At 39.0% G+C, this 21537-nt stretch overlaps 1 protein-coding gene across 2 annotated transcripts in view; it reads left to right on the top strand.

The window, feature by feature from the left end:
* LOC107091821 (low-density lipoprotein receptor-related protein 1-like) overlaps nt 1-18634 on the top strand; it is a 114514-nt gene extending 95880 nt beyond the window's left edge. Inside the window, exons 61-89 of one of the 2 annotated variants that reach the window (XM_015385999.1) lie at nt 1945-2133; nt 2252-2400; nt 3765-3858; nt 3965-4081; nt 4203-4322; nt 4406-4528; nt 4622-4747; nt 4841-4957; nt 5509-5615; nt 6227-6359; nt 6935-7054; nt 7137-7259; nt 7672-7809; nt 7898-8035; nt 8168-8287; nt 8383-8678; nt 8763-8941; nt 10022-10128; nt 10226-10345; nt 10441-10617; nt 10706-10846; nt 10938-11111; nt 12607-12768; nt 12875-13046; nt 13315-13416; nt 13500-13576; nt 13666-13759; nt 14522-14666; nt 17097-18634. In XM_015385999.1, coding sequence (XP_015241485.1) covers nt 1945-2133; nt 2252-2400; nt 3765-3858; nt 3965-4081; nt 4203-4322; nt 4406-4528; nt 4622-4747; nt 4841-4957; nt 5509-5615; nt 6227-6359; nt 6935-7054; nt 7137-7259; nt 7672-7809; nt 7898-8035; nt 8168-8287; nt 8383-8678; nt 8763-8941; nt 10022-10128; nt 10226-10345; nt 10441-10617; nt 10706-10846; nt 10938-11111; nt 12607-12768; nt 12875-13046; nt 13315-13416; nt 13500-13576; nt 13666-13759; nt 14522-14666; nt 17097-17234 — 3998 coding nt within the window. In that variant the 3' untranslated portion in view covers nt 17235-18634. Of the gene's footprint in view, nt 1-1944; nt 2134-2251; nt 2401-3764; nt 3859-3964; nt 4082-4202; nt 4323-4405; nt 4529-4621; nt 4748-4840; nt 4958-5508; nt 5616-6226; nt 6360-6931; nt 7055-7136; nt 7260-7671; nt 7842-7897; nt 8036-8167; nt 8288-8382; nt 8679-8762; nt 8942-10021; nt 10129-10225; nt 10346-10440; nt 10618-10705; nt 10847-10937; nt 11112-12606; nt 12769-12874; nt 13047-13314; nt 13417-13499; nt 13577-13665; nt 13760-14521; nt 14667-17096 lie in introns of those variants that run through there. The other variant, XM_015385992.1, reaches the window with a different exon arrangement.
* The last annotated feature ends 2903 nt before the right edge of the window (nt 18635-21537 follow it).

The following is a 21537-nucleotide window of genomic DNA, read 5'->3' as shown; positions in this document are numbered from 1 at the left end:
ATAAGGAAAATTGTTCTGAATTAAAATAATTAGTTAAATTTTAATTGAAGGTTTTCATGGTTTTAAATGTGCTGAAAAAAAAAAAAAAATTTCTATTAATTCAAACGTTCCAGTGCCTTGATGTTCTGGTACATTCCCAGGGTCTCATTTATAAAACAGTACGGCAAAATAATTCCTGATTTCTAAAACCATTTGCATGCACAAAACCAAGCCATTTTCCTTTATAGATCATAGTTGTGCCGCAAAGTTTGCATCCGAGGCTCCACTTTATGTTGGACCCATGTTCATACCAACATTCAACCATAAAGCACCGCATTGCTGCCATTGTTTATTTAAATGATCCAGTTGATCGATATTATTTAATGGCTACTAATGGCAGCCAATGGAGCAGAAAAATCGCATTTTAACCAAGATGTTGGTGTAAGCCAGGTAAATATATTTGGTATCTACAATTAATAAAATGAAGTATTATTAATGGCACACTCAGAGTCTGATATCAGTCACCTATTGCTGACTGATATCTCAGATTCATGGATGAATTCACAGAATTTGTTTGTTCCCTAAAAGTGGTTTAAGGGAGGCAGTCAATTAATTGTTGATTATGTTTGCGACCAATTTGCACAGGTAACAGCTGACAGGAATGTTTTCATATGATGGGATGATTTATGTCTGAGGGAACAATCAATTTTCAAATTTCCTCCTAAGGTCCGTATTTGTACAGATATGTTAGTGTTGGAGTGAGCGACTGCACATGTGCACCCTGAGTTTTGTGTTAGTGCAGGCTTTATAAACGAGACCCCAGGTCTTTTTACCTGTTTTGCTTTTTGTAGTTTCCTTTTTTGACATGCATCTTCTAAAGTAGCTTGAAAAACTTCACCTGCATTATTTACTGCATAAATATGATATGTGACTCCACCGAATGATATCTATCATCTAGTGGTTTGCCTCAATCCACTGGGGTCCTGTTGTTATACTTCACTATAGGCATCAGAACCATAATCAGTGGAAACTGGGTGATATTTATACTTCTATGTTGACAGCAAACCAACACTGTTTCAGAGGTGCATAGTTTAATCGGTCAGAGATGGAAATCAAGTCATTTTTCTCTTGTAACAGCTTAGATATGTGATCTACAGGTTAGCTACCATTTTCTTTTTCTTAATTTTTGATGAAACAAATCTAGCTTGAACCATTTTCTCTTCAAAAGTGCATCAACCAACAGCATGTGCTTTGATGGACTTTTGGGTTTAGGCAGATATCTTGAAGGTAATGGCATGTGTGCTAATTAATTAATCATTTAGACTTAAGATTTAAACCCCAATGCGTCCCAAAAATGATCTGATAAATGTATTTTCTGTTTTACTGTCCTGAAGTTGGTTTTAGGCAGAAGAAAAGCCAGATCAATTCAGATTACTTTTGATTATAACTAAGCTTTAAACATTTGTATCATCTATTACCTTTGTAATCCATCAAAAATAACAACAAAAATAATAGACTGACAGTAATGTTTGTTTAAATTTTTATTACACAGTTATGAAGGTATGTGTGAAACAGTTTGAGTGAAGATAATAGCTTTGATTTTTGAAAGATTTTAAATGCAGGGAGACTCCCTTTCTTACTGCTGTCCTCTCATCTATCATTTTAAACAGACGTATTAAAGTCATTCCACTATTCCACTATTTTGAGTCTGTAATGTTAACTCTGGAAAAAACGTTGAGTTCTTTTGGGTATGCCTTTCGATTCTCACACATAAACCTCTCATAATACACCATTTCTCATTTACAGAGGAAGCAAAGACACCATTATGAATTGTCACTTTGTATTTATCGCTTTGACAACATTAAGATGATGAAAAAGACTTGAAATTGTCCCTGAAAACCTAAACACTAATTTACAGTGGTCAACTGTTAGGATCTGACTGGAAAATTGTCTTATGCTCCACAGTTCTTAACCATGACATCCCTCACATCTTTGCCATGACGCTGTTTGAGGAGTACATCTACTGGACGGACTGGGAGACAAAGTCTATTAACAGGGCACATAAAACCATGGGCACCAATAAGACCACCCTGATAAACACTCTGCACCGGCCCATGGATATTCACATTTACCATCCCTACCGCCAGCCCCCAGGTAAGAGCTTTAGAAAGTTTGGTTATTTTTTTTCTCTTGATAGTGATTCACAAAAATATTTCAGGGCAAGATTGAATGCTTACCAGTTTTTTGCTGTAAAACAAATGTCCCTTCACAGTTCTCAACCACCCATGCCAGACAGACAACGGTGGCTGCAGCAACCTCTGCCTCCTTTCACCAGGAGGAGGCTACAAATGTGCCTGTCCTACTAACTTCTATCTGGCAAGCGACCAGCGGACGTGCATGTCCAACTGTACAGCGAGCCAGGTAAGCAGGCTGTGGGCTCAGCATTTCATCCAAGTAGTTAAAGAGTAACAAATGTACTTTAAGTTGCTCCCATGTCTGCAGAAGTATTAAAAAAAAGGAAGAGGTGTAAACATTCAGTGTTATTCTTTTTTCTCTCTGTTCCATCCATGTCAAGCCTCCCCTTTAAAAATGTCCATGTTATTATTTTTCTTATTTTTTATATAAAGAGATGTGTTCAAGCTTCCAGGGTATTTGTACCATACAGATAAAACAAACATTTTGCAAACATATAAAAGTAAACAGTAGATATAATAATTTAGATATCCTTAAGAATTCATATAGTTATTAATATATGCATCGACACAGGTGAATAAAAATCTAAATGATATTAAACTTTAAAGGAAGAAAAAACAGAGTGCAGAAAGTAGTAATGCTGAAATAAAGATTCATAATAAAAAGTGATCAAATGAAGCAATTGTTATTCTGGTGTAATTGAGAAAGCAGCTTTTAGTATTTATGCTGTAACTCACTTCATATTCTGTTATAAATATCTTTGTTGTTTAAGTTGATATATTTACACACAAATAGGCCAGGGTTGATTTAAAAACAAACAAAAAAACACTTCTTTTTTCCTTGTCAAAAAAAAAAAAAAACGATTACAGAAGGACCAGAAGAGCAAGGCAAAAGACCAAATGCCCATGTTAGTGAGTAAGGTACAAAGGTCAAGCAAATTTGGAATTTCCACACCCTGCTTTCTGGGAATGCAGTCCATGAATGTGGATTCTAAAGTTTTTCAATGTGGTTCAGAAAATGTTTTTTAAGAATTCAATCAGTCAGGGAAATGTCACTGTTCTGATCGGAGTTGGAAAGCAATATATTTTCGTTGCTGAGATTTCCTGGCTGCCCAGGATTTTCCCAAGTCATATTACTATTATACCTAAACATTAAACTGTTTCCCAACAGAACATTTTTGTCATTGCAAAATTTTCTTTGAAATAAAAGTGGGACAAATCGATTTGACAATTTATTCAGACGATTTTAGTCATGCCAGTTTGTGCTGCTTTAATTACTGGGATGTATTATTTTATCTTAATTAGTTTGTCATTTTGTTTTTGAAAAATAACCATGATCACCTTTACTATCTTGTGTGATTTTTATTTATTTTTGGTTTGATTGTTTTACGCTTAGACTTGCATCTGCGTCAGATGATTTCTGAATTTATGATATAGAATACCTTAAAAGGAAAGGTTAAGACTCACTCATTTTCTTTATTAAAACTCTATGATTGAATCATAGTTATTTCTGTCATCTGCTTTCTTCTGTACTCATGCCACGTGGCTCGAGTTCTGTTCCCAGTCGGAATTATTTTTTTTTCTCTGGTCCAGTTTGTGTGCAAGAACGACAAGTGCATTCCTTTCTGGTGGAAATGCGACACAGAGGATGACTGTGGAGATGGATCTGATGAGCCGGCAGACTGTCGTAAGCAGGCTTTATCTCTGCATGAAAAAGAAACCTGGAGGAGATGAAATCGTAAATCTACTCATGCTGAGCAGGATGTTGACAAACCATGACTTATCTTTTGCAGCGGCGTTCAAATGCAGACCAGGACAATTCCAGTGTGGCACAGGCATCTGCACCAACCCTGCTTATATCTGCGATGGAGATAACGACTGCCAGGACTTCTCAGATGAAGCCAACTGTGGTAGGTCTTTGCTTTGCTTTTAAAATCAGCGCAGCTATAAATGTCTTCAGACTTTATAAATAATTCCTAAACAAAAAAGGAAAAAGAAGTACATTCTCTTGCTTTGAATCTTCTCTCCCAGATATTCACGTTTGCCTGCCCAGCCAGTTCAAATGTTCCCACCCGAACCGCTGCATCCCAGGAATCTTCCGCTGTAACGGCCAAGAAAACTGCGGAGAGGGCGAAGATGAGAAGGACTGCCGTAAGGGATTATTTTTTCTTAGTTTTTAAAACACTCATTTTAAATCATAACTAATAATATTCTCTTTATTCCCCCCCTAACAGCTGAGGTCACATGTGCTCCCACTCAATTCCAGTGTGCGATGACCAAACGCTGCATACCCCGCCTCTGGGTGTGTGACCGGGACAATGACTGCGCAGATGGATCTGATGAACCAGCCAACTGCAGTAAGACTCCAGTTTTACCGACCCCATCACCTTATTCTATGTTCCTCTTATGGGCATCACTAAACCCTGGCCAAATGCTCATCTTCCCTGCAGCTCAGATGACATGCGGTGTGGATGAGTTTCGGTGCAAAGACTCCGGACGCTGCATCCCCGCACGGTGGAAGTGCGACGGCGAAGACGATTGCGGCGATTCCTCCGATGAACCCAAAGAAGAATGCGGTAGGATTTATCTACCCTGCAGAGAAGCTGATGATGCAGATGTTCACAGGTATATATTGTTTACTGCAACCTTTTTTTATGTAAATCATTCAGCTGAGAGGACGTGTGAGCCTTACCAGTTCCGATGCAAGAACAACCGCTGCGTCCCAGGCCGCTGGCAATGTGACTATGACAACGACTGCGGTGACAACTCGGACGAAGAGAAATGTCGTAAGTGTCGCTCTTAGCAGCTAAACAATGCCTCTGTTCCTAATCCTCTCTGCATCTATTATCTTGCTGTTTCCACTACCACTACTCCGCATATATCATCCACTAGTAAAAAAAATCACGTTTCTACTTGTAACATTTAACAACTTGACAAGTTTAAATGTAAAGTCATTGCATTAACATTTCTAAAGCATCTCACCTCATCATATATTTGTTTCATTTCATACTGTCCTGTTGGTTTGAGCCAGAGGTAAGTTCTTTCACCTCCATGTCTCTGCTGTGTCCCTTCCAGCCCCTATTTTGTCCCACCGACCTGTGAGAGTCAACAAGCAGAGCCGTTAATACTCATTTCTCTAATCTTTTTGATTAAATCATATAGTCTCTTAAAAATTAAGAATGAATGAAAGCAAAAATCAAAGCGCCATCTCCTTGCAGTCTCTCACACCATCTTGTGAACTGTGGTTTACCCATATATGTGTTTAAATCTCCGGTAAAATTTTGCTCACCTGACTTTGGTCAGTGTTTGTCAGTGACTGAGTTCCCCCCCTCTTCAGAGCCTCGACAGTGTTCAGAGAGTGAGTTCGCCTGCACAAACGGCCGCTGCATCGCTGGCAGATGGAAGTGCGATGGAGATCACGATTGTGCTGATGGATCTGATGAGGTAGGGGTGCTTGATTGACTTTTTGATGCTGAGGTTTTTATTTGTTTCTCTTAAGGAATGTCATAAATTGTTTCCACACAGCATACATTTAGAAAATTACGCAATTCTGACAGATAACCAAAAAATGATAACCTGCAGCTTCCTTTTGAAAGTTTTGAACTGGTTGCTTTGGATTGCCTTGTTACATAAATGTGTGGTAAAAAGAAGCTCTCCTTGCTTTACTAGAGATAAAATATTTTGCATAGGAGACTTTATCTTCAGGAGAGCATCATGAGAATATCTTTGTCAGACCTTTACATTAAAAAATGATTTAAACTGTATTGCCTATTAAGCGGGTTTTCTTTTTTCATGACATTTTTATTGGGCACGGCATGCATCTTCATTTCGCATATAAAAAAATTTTGTGTATTACTTCAGATTTCTTTTTCTTTTTTTTTTACCTTTTAAATCAAACCCTGTCACATGAGGCAGATTTAAATGTCCTTCACAGTAAAAAGCTAACAGATTTTAGTTTAGTGTCTGCAGCAGCAGACTTCTTTACAGGCCTCTACATCAAGTCATTTGTAACATCTGATTGTAAACTCACTCTGTGTGACATTCCTTATCTTTAGCATGGCTGTGATCTGAAGTGTGACAACGACCAGTTCCAGTGTAAAAGTGGTCACTGTATCCCCATCCGCTGGAGATGTGACTCTGACCCTGACTGCATGGACGGCAGTGATGAGGAGAACTGCGGCAGCGCCGGTAAGCCTTTCCCTGGAGGAATAAATCCTGTGACTGAAAGCAAATGTAGTTTAAACCAGTTTTTGTTTTTTGATTCACATAAACCAGAGGCTCTTCCAATCTTTCTTCTCCATTATTTATTTAGCCTTTTCGAAGGTGTTTTTTTTTTTTATCTTTAACAGCTTATGATCCAGAGTTCAGTGGCTTAAGATCCAAAAAAAGCTATGAAATAAAGCAGCATCATATATAAAAGTACAGCCACAGTAGTATCTATATGTGCAGTGTTAAAAATCACATGAATCCACTTGGATGCAGTATTTAATTGGATACCATCTTTTAAGATTCACTCATGGACATTTTAAAAGCTGGTTATGTATTGGGCCAGTTGGATGGACTTCAGCACAACTTTGGGGCCCTTAAGAAACATGAAGAGAAGTTTCCTGAAACAGTTTTGGGGTTTTATGGGTATTTAGGCTGCTGTGACACTGAAGTCTTTTGTAAGCTTCACTTTCAGCTTATTAATGACCAAAAATGAAATAGTGCTCAAAGACTATAATAAAAACACACCTCTACCTCATTCTTTTGTTTCTCAGCAGGACGTCACTGCCCTCAGAACGAGTTCCAGTGCAACAACACTCTCTGCAAACCACTTGCCTGGAAGTGTGATGGGGAAGATGACTGTGGCGACAACTCTGATGAGAATCCAGACGAATGCAGTGAGTTCAGCTCCACACTTCCTAACTGTCTTAATCGCAATCTTGTTTTCTGACATATTTTTTTTTTCTTCTCTCCTCTCAGGGAAGTTCCAGTGTCCTCCCACCAGGGTCTTCCGCTGCCTTAACGACCGTGTGTGTCTGCACATGTCGAGGAGGTGCGACGGTGTTAATAACTGTGGAGACAACTCGGATGAACTCAACTGTGGTAAGAATTGGAGATGATTACAACCATAAGTCTGAATCAGATGTAGGACAGTGATGTGGTTTTCTAACATTTTCCTCAAATTAAAAATCTTAAAGGCATGGGTAGTTTGATCTAAACCAATTCATTGTAGCTCTGGTTGCATGTTCAGGTTATTTGCCTCAGTAGAAGGTGAACCTGGTCTCAATCTTTCACAGCCTCTAAAAGTTTGCCCCCCTCGTTAATGTTCCCCTCAATAAACCTGGTCTGTTTTGCAAACCCCCCAATAAAACACAAGGTTTATGGTTCAGATGGAGGAAATATTGAACATGTTTGAGGGAAACCACAGAAGCCTTTCCAAGAAAGCTCAGATTAGAGAAAATCTGTAATATTTCAGCATGGATTGTTACCGACCTGTCTGCGGTTGCATCCACAGAGGCCCACAAATCTGCTCCCACTTGTGAGAAGGATGAGTTCCTGTGTTCAAACGGCAGATGCATCAGCTCCAACCTGCGCTGCAACTTCTTTAATGACTGCGAGGACTTTGGGTCTGACGAGATCAATTGCAAAACAGGTATCTTTGTGACCTAACATCCAAGCTCTGAGACATGGGACCTCTGAATGCTCCATCTCATCTTCAACTTTTGCTTGTTCGATCGCAGACAAAAGGCTGGACGACTGTCGCAGTAACAGCACTCAGTGCGGCGATGGAGACGAGGCCCATTGTGTCACAAATGGCACGGACTCCTTCTGCTCCTGCAAACCAGGCTTCCAGAAGAAAGGACACCGCACCTGTGGAGGTATAGCTGCAGAGCACACCAGGGCATGTCATATAACTCGCTGCAGTAACTTACTTTCTTACACTTTAGACTCAAGGAATAGGTTTCTAGTATTTTCTCACTGACATTTCCTTCCTGTTCTCTGTCTCCCAGATAAGAATGAGTGTTTACAGTTTGGAGTTTGCTCCCAGATCTGCAACAACACCAAGGGCTCCTACAAATGCAGCTGCTACAAATATTTTACCAGGATCAATGACACTTGCAAGGCTGACAGTAAGGATCAGACCACTGTTAGTTTTTAACTTCTCAAAACACCGGAAATGAATATTGAGAATCTTTGCTATAAGCTCTCCCTCCTCTCCTCCAAGGCATGAACAGCAGCCGACAGATTCTCTACATAGCCGATGACAATGAGATCCGCAGCCTGGACCCCGGCATGCCTAACTGGCGCTATGAGCAGATATTTCAGGGTGATGCCAGTGTGAGAATCGACGCCATGGACTTGCACGTTAAGAGCAACCGCATCTTCTGGACTAACTGGCACACGGGCCGGATCTCCTCCTACGAGCTCCCGGAGCAGTCCTCGTCTTCATCCTCGTCCTCGTCTTCCTCAAACTCTCACGGCAGCCGACAGCAGAATGAAGGCGGTATCACCAACCTGCAGGTAAAGCTGAAAAATTTGAGGTTAAAAAAAAAAAAGAAAATCCCCACTGATCAGTTTTTAATGGTGTTTTCTGCTCATGTTTAGATCAAAGAGCTGAAGATGCCCCGCGGTATAGCAGTAGACTGGGTGGCTGGGAACCTGTACTGGACTGACTCTGGTCGAGACGTCATTGAAGTGGCTCAGATGTCAGGGCAGCACTGCAAGACGCTCATCTCTGGCATGATAGATGAGCCTTATGCTATCGTTGTGGATCCACAGAGAAGGTCAGAAACATGTTTGAATGTTTTGAATGAAAAAATAGAAATATGATAAATGTGGCTTTCAAATCAAAAGATTTGCTGCACATTATGACTTTTGGGTTTGTCTGTACCAGCAAAATAGATCAAGCTCAATCGGATTGGATCTAGAGCACCTATAAAAAATCAGCTTTTAAGTCTTACAAAATATTCCCCAAAAAAGGTTAAAAAACAAACCACTGGACTTTTTTTTTTTTTTAAGTTTGAAGACGTTTTGCTTCCACTCCAGAAAGATTTCTCAATTCAAATTGTCTGGAGTAGCGTTTGAGTTCCAGGCTTATAGAGTGGCCAAAACAAAAGCCTTGTTATGGTTTAGAAAACATGCAAATTGAACCGAAAAAAAAAAGGTCCACCCCTTAGTAATGGGGAGTCGTTGAGGTTGTTGTTGGCTTGCAAAACCTGATACTGGCCTATTCCTCTGAAAAGGGAGTCATTAAGGTCATTGTTGGCCTGGTCAGATGTTTTGGTCCCCTTCATGGCGATGAGGTGTGAAATGATAGCGGAAAGGAATTAACTCTATCGCTGTATTGTACATTTTTAAGAGCTGAAATCTGAGTCCACCCCCTCTGTTTAAGGTTGGTTTTTCTCTCTTAACATAACTGGTTTCCTTCACACCAATTTCAAAGCACCTGTCTTCTTTGTCCAACATGAACAATTTGGTCCTCAAAGGAGTGTCCTTTGTCCTTAAGATGTAGATGGACATCTGCGTCTTGTCCAGAGGAGACTCTGCTGGCTGTGTATTTACTGTTACTCTCCTGCTGTTTTAATCCTCCATCATCTCTGACCAGCATGCCATTGCTGATGATGGTGATGCAGCCACTACCATGTTTCATTATGTTGATCCTGTGTTTCTGCATTTTCTGTCACACTTATCGCATTACATGTAGATAGAATCAGGCCAGCGGAACGTCTTGGCTAGGCCTGGGAAAAATTTTTAGGACAAGGGCCCCTACCTATATAAATGTATAAAAATACTTTTGTAAGATGAACCTTTTATTTTTAGGTGTTTTTTTCTGATTCCTATAACTGTGTATTGTGTCTCCTTAGCACCATGTACTGGGCAGACTGGGGAAACCATCCTAAAATTGAGACGGCTGCCATGGACGGCACTCTTAGGCAGACTCTTGTTCATGAAAACATCCAGTGGCCAACAGGTCTGTGCTGCATGATCACAGAATGATTCTTTTAGGCTGAATAAGTCCCAAGCAAATGAAAGCATTTAAATTCTCCTTATTTCATTTGCTGCTGTAGGATTAGCCGTGGACTACTTCAACGAGCGCCTTTACTGGGCTGATGCTAAGCTCTCGGTCATCGGCAGCGTTCGTTTGGATGGCTCAGATCCCGTCATCGCCATCTCTGGCATCAAAAACAGTTGAGCTCCTTCCTCGCTGATCTGAATAAATCCAGAAACTTCAACTTATTGCTTTAATCTTTTTTTTTTCTCCTTGTCTCTCCTCTATTTTCAGACCTGCTACATCCTTTCAGCATAGATATATTTGAGGACTACATCTACGGAGTCACTTACATGAACAATTTCGTCTTCCGGGTCAACAAGTTTGGCAAAGGCTCAATGGAGAACCTCACAACTGGCATCAACCATGCCACTGACATAGTCCTGTACCACCGTTACAAGCAGCCAGACAGTGAGTAGAAAAACATTTTTAAACCATAATATATGCCTTTAAAGACTCTGAAGGTTTTTACAGAGTGTATAATCTATCTTTGCATCAGTACCTAACCCATGTGACAAGAAGAAGTGCGAGTGGCTGTGTCTTCTCAGCCCCAGTGGACCTGTTTGCACCTGCCCCAACAATTACATTGCAGACAATGGTACATGCGTTGAGAGACCGAGCCCCACCTCTTCATCTTTCTGTAAGTCCTGCATATGTATCAACATTACAATGAATCTCAGCCGCCAGAGGGGTTTAACGTGATGTCCTCCTCTCCAATCTTCCCTGGACAGCTCCACCATCGGAGCCCTGCAATATCCAGTGTCTGAATGGGGGGAGCTGCTTCTTCAACGCCCATCAGGTGCAAAAGTGTCGCTGCCAGCCCAGCTACGTCGGACCGCGATGCGAGGTCAACCAGTGCAGGGACTACTGCAAGAACGGAGGAACCTGCACCTCCTCCCATACAGGTAGGCTCATTCTGTAGTGGCCATTTTCAGCCAGGCTAACATGCTTATAAAAATCTCATACAATTTAGATTAATTGGACCTCATGCAACAAACATTTTGATATTCTTGTTGTACATTTCTCCTTCTGTGAGCTTTTATGAGTGCACCAAAATCAGATTCCAAAAATGTTCAGTAAAATGATCCTTGTAAACGTGATGTACTCCACCTGTGCTTAAGTGAGCCCGCACGTTCCTGAGAAATGTAAATCTGCATAACTATGAACCAAATAATTCCATATAAGGCTACAAATTCCAACAATATCAGAAAGTGTTCATTCATGAAAGGGCAATTAAGACAAAGAACAGAGACTTTACTGGTTCGGAGATTGCAGTTCTGCTGGCCGAGAGCTGAGTAGCAGAAAGGACCAGTAAAACCCAAGCAATGGTTAATAAATAACAAGAGCTTTAAATAATATGGTTGCACTGTTACAGAAGTAAAAATAATAATTATTTAATCAGAAAATACAGAATCATGCCTAGCTAAAGCAAGACAGTTAATGAAAACTACTGATGGAGGCAACATATGATGTAAATACCTTATGAGTCATCAACCAACATGACAACATTCTGCTAAATCTCCTTGTAATACACACGCACATGTGTATTCTACATTTCCAGACCACATCTGCCATCTCTCAAGAGCCTACTACTCTTTATATCTCTAATGCAACTCTGCAACGTAAAAACGATGACGGGAAAAAGGTCAGACAAAAACAAACTTTCCACATTTTGTGCAGAAACAAAGCCAAGGAGCTGCTATGAATGTTTACCATTTACCATTAGAAGAGTTTCCGGTAGCAAGTTGCTGAACCCTATGTCCATTTTTTATTCCATATTTCAATTTTAGCTTGATCCCACATAGAGCTCAAAATTAAACCAGTGGACACTGGTTTGACATGCCAGCTGCAAGTGTAGAGACCGATTTCTTTCATCAGTGAATAAAGATTTAATTTATGATTGCAGAGTTGCATATTATATAATGATGTAGCCTAGTAAAATGGACAAAAAATGTGGTAATTCAGTGAAATAATAGGTTTGGATAACAGCTGACGTATTGCGCAAGACTCTTACGTTAAGTCTGGAGCAAAGTTTTCATGATTTGAAATAGTGACAAAAATTGTGAATCCAGCATTTACTCCAAGATCATTTTTATGAACAATTTAAGTAGGAATTTATTCATACAAACGTTTCTTGCATGAGACCTAATGTGTCTAAGGAATAGATTTTTGAAGTTGTTTTCAAGAAAAAAAAACCTTTCCATGGACTGCAGTTCAGTATTCAGTGAGTAGTTATAACTTTATTCTTTTTAGTTTTTGTAGCTTATTTATTTTTTACATATGCTTAATGTCATTAAGCTAATTTTCCACTACACAGAAACTAAAATTAAGGGCTGAAAATGCATTGGTTTAAAGCAAAGATGGGTGCATGTTGTGTAGTAATGGAAGTTGTTTTTTCAGGTACACCTACTTGTAGATGTCCAAAAGGTTTCACAGGACCAAACTGCAACCTCCACACCTGCCAGGATTATTGCATGAATGGAGGAACTTGCTTGGTCAGCATGGGTAACCAGCCAACCTGCAGCTGCAAACCCGAGTACCAAGGAGACCAGTGCCAGTACAGTAAGTGGCAGCATTTTTAGGTAGTTTTAGATGATCTTTAGGTTAGAAGGACTGAACTGTTTTATAGTGGCTATTTTTCTCACCATTCCCCTATTCCTCTCATCAGGTAAATGTGAAGGCTTCTGTCAGAATGGTGGAACCTGTTTACAGACCTCCAATGGCACTAAGCTGTGTCAGTGCCCCATTCAGTACACGGGGCACCAGTGTGAGCTCAACAAGTGCGAGTTCTGTGGGGAGGGCAAGTGTTGGACGACATCCAAGGGAGAAATTACCTGCAAGTAAGGATGTTTGGAGACTAGTCTTAGAAATTGAACAATTTTAATGGACAATTTTCTAGCATACAAAAAGTTGTGCATTTATTGCATAATGAATAGCTTCATTGCACACAGACAGAATTTTATATTTCTATAATAAATGAACCTATTAGTGATAATCTAGTTATATGTTAAGCTCTTTGTTAGATTTGGGTTTTTGCTGTAACTGTGTGACAAGCTGCTGTAGTTGGGCTGTGAAGAGGCTTAACCCTCTTTCCATGTGTCTGTTAAGCTGCACCAATGGTCAAACCCAGTCCAGCTGCTACACATGCTTGGAATACTGTGTTCACGGCCAGTGTTCATTCGACACTCGCACGTTGCTTCCTACATGCAGGTAAGATCTGAAAGCCCAGCCTTTACTCCTCCTCCTTCTTTTCTTTTGATTAAGCTCTCATCTTAATCTCTTATTGCCATCAGGTGTGCGTCTGGATGGTCTGGATACAGGTGTGACCTTGAAGTATCTGTACCTGTGGAGTCTCAAGCTGCCGGTGGCAGTAAGTCAAGCAGCTCACTACCACCTCTATTTTCTAAGAAAACATCTTTTTTTTGGTCTTGTTTTTTTACCCTATTTGCTTGCTCACAGGCTCCGCCTCCATTGTGATCCCAATCCTCCTGTTGCTGCTGCTGGCACTGCTGGTTGTAGGCGCCATCTTGTGGTATAAGCGAAGAATGCGTGGGTGAGTATTGACTTACAGTAACAAAAAAAATAAATTTTAGATTCCTTCCATTTCTCACCCTTTTCTCTCCAACTTCTCTTTCTGTGTTGCATTCTGATAACCACCTCTATCTCCTGTCTCCCAGGTCTCTGTGCCCGGGCAAATCTCGCTCTCAGTACTCGCGGTAACTCGATAGGGCTAAATAGTTCACCCACAGCTTTTTCGCCCCCTCCTCTCCTTCTCCTTCTTATATATAGTTAGAGTGGCTATGCTTTTTTTTTTCTTTTTGTCTGTTTCATTTTTCTTTCTGTCACTTTGTCTTTGCTTGCCATTTCCTGTGTGCCCTGTTCCCCTTCCTGCAGGGACTCCCCCTGCAACAGAGCGGGAGCATTGTAATTACCTGGAGTAAAACCTTTACACCTTTCCAGCATCTTCATACTTCTTCATGTTGTGTTTAAATGTGTAAATGTTAGGCTCTCACCACATGCTTGCAAGGAAAACCTTCAATTATGGATTCATTTTTTTTAAATGTTCACAAGCCTGCAAAGAGCCGAATATTTGCAACGTCCAGTATTCCCTGAACTAGACGTGCTGCTATATATAAAATTAATTTTTAATCAAATGGCCTTTTTCCAATTAAACAAAAAAGGCTCATTTGACCTTATATTGATGTCTTGGTTGTGTTAAATGTCTATAGATGTATGCTTGTTATTGTTTCTCCCAAAGAGCAGCATATCTAAGAAAATAACGATGATTAATAAATGTGTTTTTGACTCTGTGCAGAGCGAAGGGCTTCCAGCATCACCGCATGACCAACGGAGCCATGAATGTTGAGATTGGGAACCCGGCCTATAAGATCTATGAAGGAGATCCTGATGATGATGCTGGGGAGCTGCTAGATTCAGATTTCACTTTGGACCCAGAAAAGGTAACGCAATGAAAGAAACTTTGTGAAACACCCATGACATGATTTCTTTGATTTGTTCCTACATCCATTCAGGAATCAGATCAGCTTCCGCTCTAAAAACTAGTTTCTCCCATCCTTAAAGTTTCAACAGGGTTTAAAACATTAATAAAGGGAATTTAAATAATCCTAAGTGAGTGCATTAACAATCTTTTTGACATCTAGCTCCAACATAGAAGGTCTCAAAGTTATTTTTGTCTTAACTATTTTATTTAATTTCTTTATCAACTCTATTGTTATTTAGCCTATTTTTAATCAAACAGGATTTTTGCTGCAGTATTTTTGATCTGTTTACACGTTTGAGAAGGTACTGAAGTCTGGTAACCTAAATGTACTTTTCACTAAATTATAATACTTTATCTTAAAAAAAAAATTTAATTAATAACATTCAAAAAGTGAGACTTTTTCTTAGTGATTTAAAATAAAATTTTAATGTTCATCCCTTTATATTTTGATTATTCAGGTTTACAGCCTAACATGTGTTGTAACATTAAGTGTTACAACACATTGAAAAATATATTTTAAAACCAAAACAGTATTTCCATATACTAAAAAGCATATGCACTTAATGCTTAGTATGATTGCTATGTGCAGGAATTAACATATAAATGCATTGTTGGGTTGAAGGGAGTCTACTGACTAATTGAGCACAGTTATGCCAATGTCTCTTACAATGACGTTGGCAGCGTGTGAAGGCTGTAAAGTGCTCAAAAATAGAATCGGCTCCTAAAAAAAAAATTAAAAATGGCATCAGAAGGAAGCATGGAGTGATCTAAAACCCTCTGTTAAATGGGTCAGACTGGACTTGACTAAACACCAGCAGATGGCATCATTCCTCCAATCATAACTGACTGCAGAAACTTTAAGCAGCTTGGACTTTCTCCCACTCTGCTCTTCCTCTGGATTCTAACATCTTGGTTTCCGCATTAAAATGCAGCTTTAACTTCAGCAGAAAAGTGGGCTTTACACAACTTAGCCACAGAGTTCTCCTTTACTCATGTAGGAATGCCCTAATGTTGTATCTGGTTCATGAATGGCTTAACAGAAGCAGCAGTTGTAGCGCAGGTCCTCGATTTGTCTGTGTGGCTCTAGAACCACCAACCCAAGCTGCATGGGTGGAGCTAGATGGGGGGCCAGGGGTGGCCATGGCTACCCTTAGCCAATCATTGGCCACCCCTGTGGCCACCCTACTATTTATTTCCCTCTAATACAGATGGTGGCAGCAGTAATACTCTCAAGTGGAATATTGAAAACATTTAAATTTTTCATATATTAACAATTACTTGACAACAAAAACACTGATTAATTATGCACCTCAATATACTAACATTAAAGATGATAAATACAGAAATCAAGCAGAAATATATTTTGTGTTTTATGGGGTAAAGAGAAAAGTCATCTAGGAGTCTTGAAATCCTAGATAAATAACTATTTTAATAAAAACTTATTAAATAATTAATTTATGTAGATATTAGTACTTGTAAATATCAATTCTATGCAGAATGATTACTGATAAAAGTAGGTAAGTAATGGAAAAGATGTTCTAGCAAAACTCAAACCTGAAACAATTTTATCCACTATACCTTTTATAAAGCACAGATGTTTGAATATATCCGTCTATTTGTTAGCAAAGGATGTGGGAAAGTATAGTTTGTCTTTATTTAGAAAATATGGATGTTTTGCTCGTTAATTTTTTCTGTTGGAACAGTGTACATTTACTGTGAGGTTTGGTGCCTATCTACTTTCGGCCACCCCTCAGTGTACATTGGTTATTGCCTGGCTATGCCTCTGCCAAGCTGGAGCCAATTTCCTTGTAAATCTCCCCTAAACTCTTCCCTAGGTTTTGCTTTACAATCTTCTCTGGGCTTAATCTATACCTGTGTTTTTTTTTTTTTTTTTTATCCTTCCACCATTTTCTATTTACACACTTGAGTACAGCACACTGGGAACAGCCAGATCTTTATATATCAGTTCCTGTAGATGTTGCCCATGACTGCCTGCATCCTTAGATTTATGTAGGCAAAAGATAATTATTCTGTATTCAATGTTAGGAATATCCAATGCCTCAGGGGGAGTTTTGGGATTTAGTTCGATTTAAGCATCGATCATTACAGAAATCACTACACTACTCTTTGAGCACCTATGCGTTTCATTTTGTTTACACCTACAGAAAAAAAGAATGTGTACATAAGTTAAAGTCACATCCCAAAGCTGTAAAACTGCCTTAGTTGAGTTATTTTTTCAATTTGAGTTTAAAATCAGTTAATTAATCCATGCACTTTGTCTTTATATCTTTTTTTTTCTAGCCTGAAAAAGTTCTAAATTAAGCTCACTGAAACTTGGCTTCTGCATCATACCAATTTAAGTAACCTTGTAATCTTGTGTGCCCGGCAGCCCACCAACTTCACCAACCCCGTCTACGCCACGCTGTACATGGGTGCCCACAACAGCCGCAACTCTCTCGCTAGTACGGATGAAAAGAAGGAGCTTCTCTCCCAGGGCGACGACGACATGAATGACCCGCTGGCGTAGAGCTCAGCGGGATTGAACTCTGCCGAAGTCACCCGGCTTCATCCGACCCAGAGCTGAGCCTAGAAGCTCCTTCCTTCCTCTTTCTCTTTCTCTCTCTGTCTTTTTATTCTCTCATCATATGCCTTCACCAGCTGAAAAGAAAAGCAACAAAAGGAGAAAAAAAGAAACGCAAGAACTCTGTACAAAATGTATAAAAATGAAGGACTACTTTTTTAAGTGATTGCAGTATTATATTTTGTTCTTTGACATATAGAAAAAAAAAACAGTGAGGGAAAACAAACCATTTTATAGACATTTTATCAGTTATTTTTAATTTTGCTCACTTGGTCTTTACATATAGCCACTACCTCTGTGCAAATGTAAAAGATGGGAAAACCCTGCTGTGAAGCAGATGTCTTTTTTTTTTTTTTTTGTATGAATTGTCTTTGGGGGAGGGGAGTATTGTTCCATCCTGGAGGAAGAAGTTGCCAAGTCTTTAGTTACTGGTAGGAAATATTGTCAGTGCTCACCACGAATGCTTCCTGGATGTTTTCCACTTTAGATCTGCATGTTTAGTTTGCTGCCGGAAGGAGACTGACAGAGGAATACACACACCGAGGACTCAGCGGGCTACATTCAAGTGATTGTCTTTTACCTCCTTGCACAGACTAAAGTGAAATATAAATGCATAAATCTATATTTCCATATATAAAAATATATGAATTTATTAACAAAGTGTCTTGAAAATATTACCCAGGAATACAAACAAACCGTAACAAATAGCAGTCTGTACTTTGTAATATTTGTTATTATTTCAAGTCCTTGTGTAATCGTTGTCAGCAGCATTGAATGACTCAGTTGCAGTTTTAGAGTTTATGAGAATGATTGTAAGTTCACATTCCTGGATGAAAAAAAAGGTCCAGGAATGGATATCTGTGGCCTTGGTGTTTTTTTGTTTTTTAAAGCTATCTTCCGGGACTCTGAGAAATGATGAGCTGTGACACTGCTCCGTGTTTTAGGATTTTAAAGAAAAGCAAAATTGTCTGAATTCACTGAAAATCAGCAGAGAGGTTGCTTTTAGCATTCTTTTACTTGTCTTTTGATTGTAAACTTTCAGGAAAGGCCAGGGAGACCGACTGATGGTACGACATGTGTGAGATTGAACTTTCTCTCTTTTTTTTTTTTCACTTTTAATCTATGTACCTTAGGTAAACGCTTGTCCTTGAGTCCATTCCAAGTAATGAGTCTGATCTACATCCTGATAAACGCATATTTGCTATTTTGCTTTGCTGCTAACCCTCTGTTTTTCCTCAACAGTGTTTCACACTGTGCTGCTTTTTTAAAAACCATCAGCCATACCACACCGCATGGTGCTCACACTCGTACACACTGAGGAAAGTCTGGCTTTACCCCTCACTTGTTAACAGTATTCATCACTTTTTTTTTTTAAGTACAATGTTCATTTGAAATGACTCATGTAAATTAGAACATTCACATTTTTGGTTGGAGGATTTTTTTTTTTTTTTTTTTGGGGGGGGGTCGGGGGGGTAGCAAACAGCCCACAGGTTTGTGGATCTGATTGTTTTGTTATAATTTTATTTCTTTTTGATATAAGAAATTAAATGGATTTTTCTAGTAGAAATGTAAAACGACCCTGTCTGTCATTTGGAGCTAACGCAAATTCACATATAAAGCTTAGTGTTCAATCTTAACCAGACTGTTTTTTGGTTTTTTTTTTAGTCAAAAACAGTACATCGGAAGGGAAAATATATAGTTGAAATCTACCAAATTAGCTAAAAGGTGACCTCAGGTTTTTTTTTTTTCCCCTCTTAAGAAATGGTACTATATGAGATCCTGCAGCTACATGACTTTGTCCATGAATTAAATGCTCCTTGTCCCTCGCCCTCCTGCCAGCCAAGTCCACTTGAAATGCATTTGAATAAACTTTAAGCTGCATTTTTCTATGGTGTTAGCATTAATGGTTGTTCAAATACTGTGTCGAAGAACGCTCATCAAGCTGTCTTCAACTACTTTAGACCTTTTTCACTGGAATCCCATGTCATAAAGGTCCTGGAATGATTCCTAATGGTTATTCTGAGGAAGCAAACAAGCACATATATCGGCACAAACTGCTGTTTGCTTGTGGAAGTTGAGTTGGGAGTTGAAGACATCTCCATGCACCAGCTTCTATTACCCCACTGTGAGGATAATCTTCCTTGTACTGTGTACACAGTAAAGTACAACTCAAGAGTTGCACCAAAACTAGTTTATCGGAGAGGTAGAAGCAGCTGAGTACAAAGAGCTGATAGAATATGGAGAGGAAACGCTTATCTTGTGTTGAATGTAAATAAAAAATAGGAATTGATTGTAGATTTCATAAGAAATGAATAAAAACAAAGTTACAATATAGTGAGAGCAAACAGTCCCCTGTTCAGTTCTGTTGACTGACTTAATTATACCAGTAAGGAAATAAAGGAAATTATCATGCACAAGCTTTACGTTTATTTTCCCATAAACTTAATTCAGCTTTTGTTTTATTTTTATCTTTTTCATTGACGGCTGCCTCATATCTGTTAGACCACATGAGATCCTTTTTGAAACTTGGATGATAAGTTTTCCTCTGACATCTATCTTACATTGCAGTAAGACAGAAGAATATCATTAATGACTTGGAAGAATTTCAATGCATTCCTGTCTACTCATTTATCCTAACCCAAAATTCTCAGCGCTATAATGCAGTCATCTCACTAAAAATATTAAAAAAAAATCTATTTTTAATTTTGTTTTATCTTTTGCATGACTGTATTTATAGTGTTTTCTGATGTGTGGCTCTACAAAGCAGGGCTCGTCAATGTTTTTCAGTCCAGAACCCCCAGATTGGTGGAGAGATGGAGCAAGGACCCCTAACCCTGACAGCATCAACTTGGCAGAAGAAGCATTGAGGTGTGGTGTCAAGCCCAGAGGATTATAGAAACGATGCTCTGGAATATTTAACAAAATAAATCAATGGAAAAATATCTTTACAGTATAACCTATAGTATTGATGTTACTGCGCTTGATTCTTTTAGCATAAAATGAGTGATTAAATATATTTTAAACCTGGCCTTATTCCACCAATTTGGCCATTTGAAGGCATCTGTTATGAAGTCAATAAAACTTAAAAATAACAAGAAAAAAGTAAAATGAATGAAAAGAGGAAAATATCACATAGTAAATTTCTGTTCCAGCAAATGAAACAAGCTAAAAAGAACGGTTTTCCTAAAGATAGACCTATACAATCATAATAAAATAAATAAATTGAGTAATTGAAATTTGTGCAGCAAGCACGCATGCAAAAGGATCGCAGAAGCTGATCCAGCAGTACTTTCTATGTGAGAGGAAGGTAAAAGGTTACTGCCGGTAGTTCCTTGGTAGCTTCATCTACCATACAAATGTAACTAAATCAGATAAACTCTGAGACAGCTTTCCACTCTATTGTATTAAGAGCACATTCACAAAGGCTCAGATAAGCAAACAGCCATGTATAGAAAAAAGAAAGGGATCAACCAATGGAACGCAGGACCAGGTGGATCTTCTGTAGAACGAAAAACAGGAAGATGTTGGCAGCAGCAGTCCAGTGGATATTACCATTGAGGACAGTGTTACAACTGAACAGAACACCAAGCCACGTGTACTTACTATCAGAGCAAAAACAGGGAGAATTTTGATGAAAGTCAAGAAACCTGCAAATGTGCAGGACTAGAGAATGGTAGGAGAATGTAGCAGTGGGGGAATATTTATGTCCTCCAGCAGCGTAAGCCTTTATCAGCCTAATTATAGAGGTCGCTGAGGATAACGTAGGCTACTCTAACCATAAGCTTTATCACAAAGAAACATTTAAGCATAGTCTTAAACGTATGCCGGGTGTCTCCTTAATAAATAATCAGATTTGTGATATAAGACCTTAATTACTGAGTGCTTCATACACAGGAAGCAGAGTTTTCAATTACTTTCTTGATATAACTGAGCTGATGAAAGAAAGCTGAAACAGAGTAGCATGTTTTTCACAAGAACTCTAGCTGCAGGGTTTTGGATCACCTTAAGGCTTTTACCTGCATTGACTCTCTGATAGCATAGAATTACTATAGTTTAACCTTGATGTAACATACACATGGAGGAATTTCCAGTGCCACCCATGGACAGGATGTTTTTATTCACTTATGATTCACTTAAATCCTAGAAACCTGTTTAATATAGGATTTGAATGACATTTCCTAGTTAAAAAAAAATTACACCATGAGTTTTTTACTTTATTACTGGAGGTCAATTTTATACAATAAAAAAG

The sequence above is a fragment of the Cyprinodon variegatus genome, unplaced genomic scaffold (assembly GCF_000732505.1).
Source record: "Cyprinodon variegatus isolate N-32 unplaced genomic scaffold, C_variegatus-1.0 Scaffold16, whole genome shotgun sequence".
Classification (NCBI taxonomy): domain Eukaryota; kingdom Metazoa; phylum Chordata; class Actinopteri; order Cyprinodontiformes; family Cyprinodontidae; genus Cyprinodon; species Cyprinodon variegatus.
Note: the sequence above shows the minus strand (reverse complement) of the source record. Positions and strands in the feature narration are given on the sequence as shown.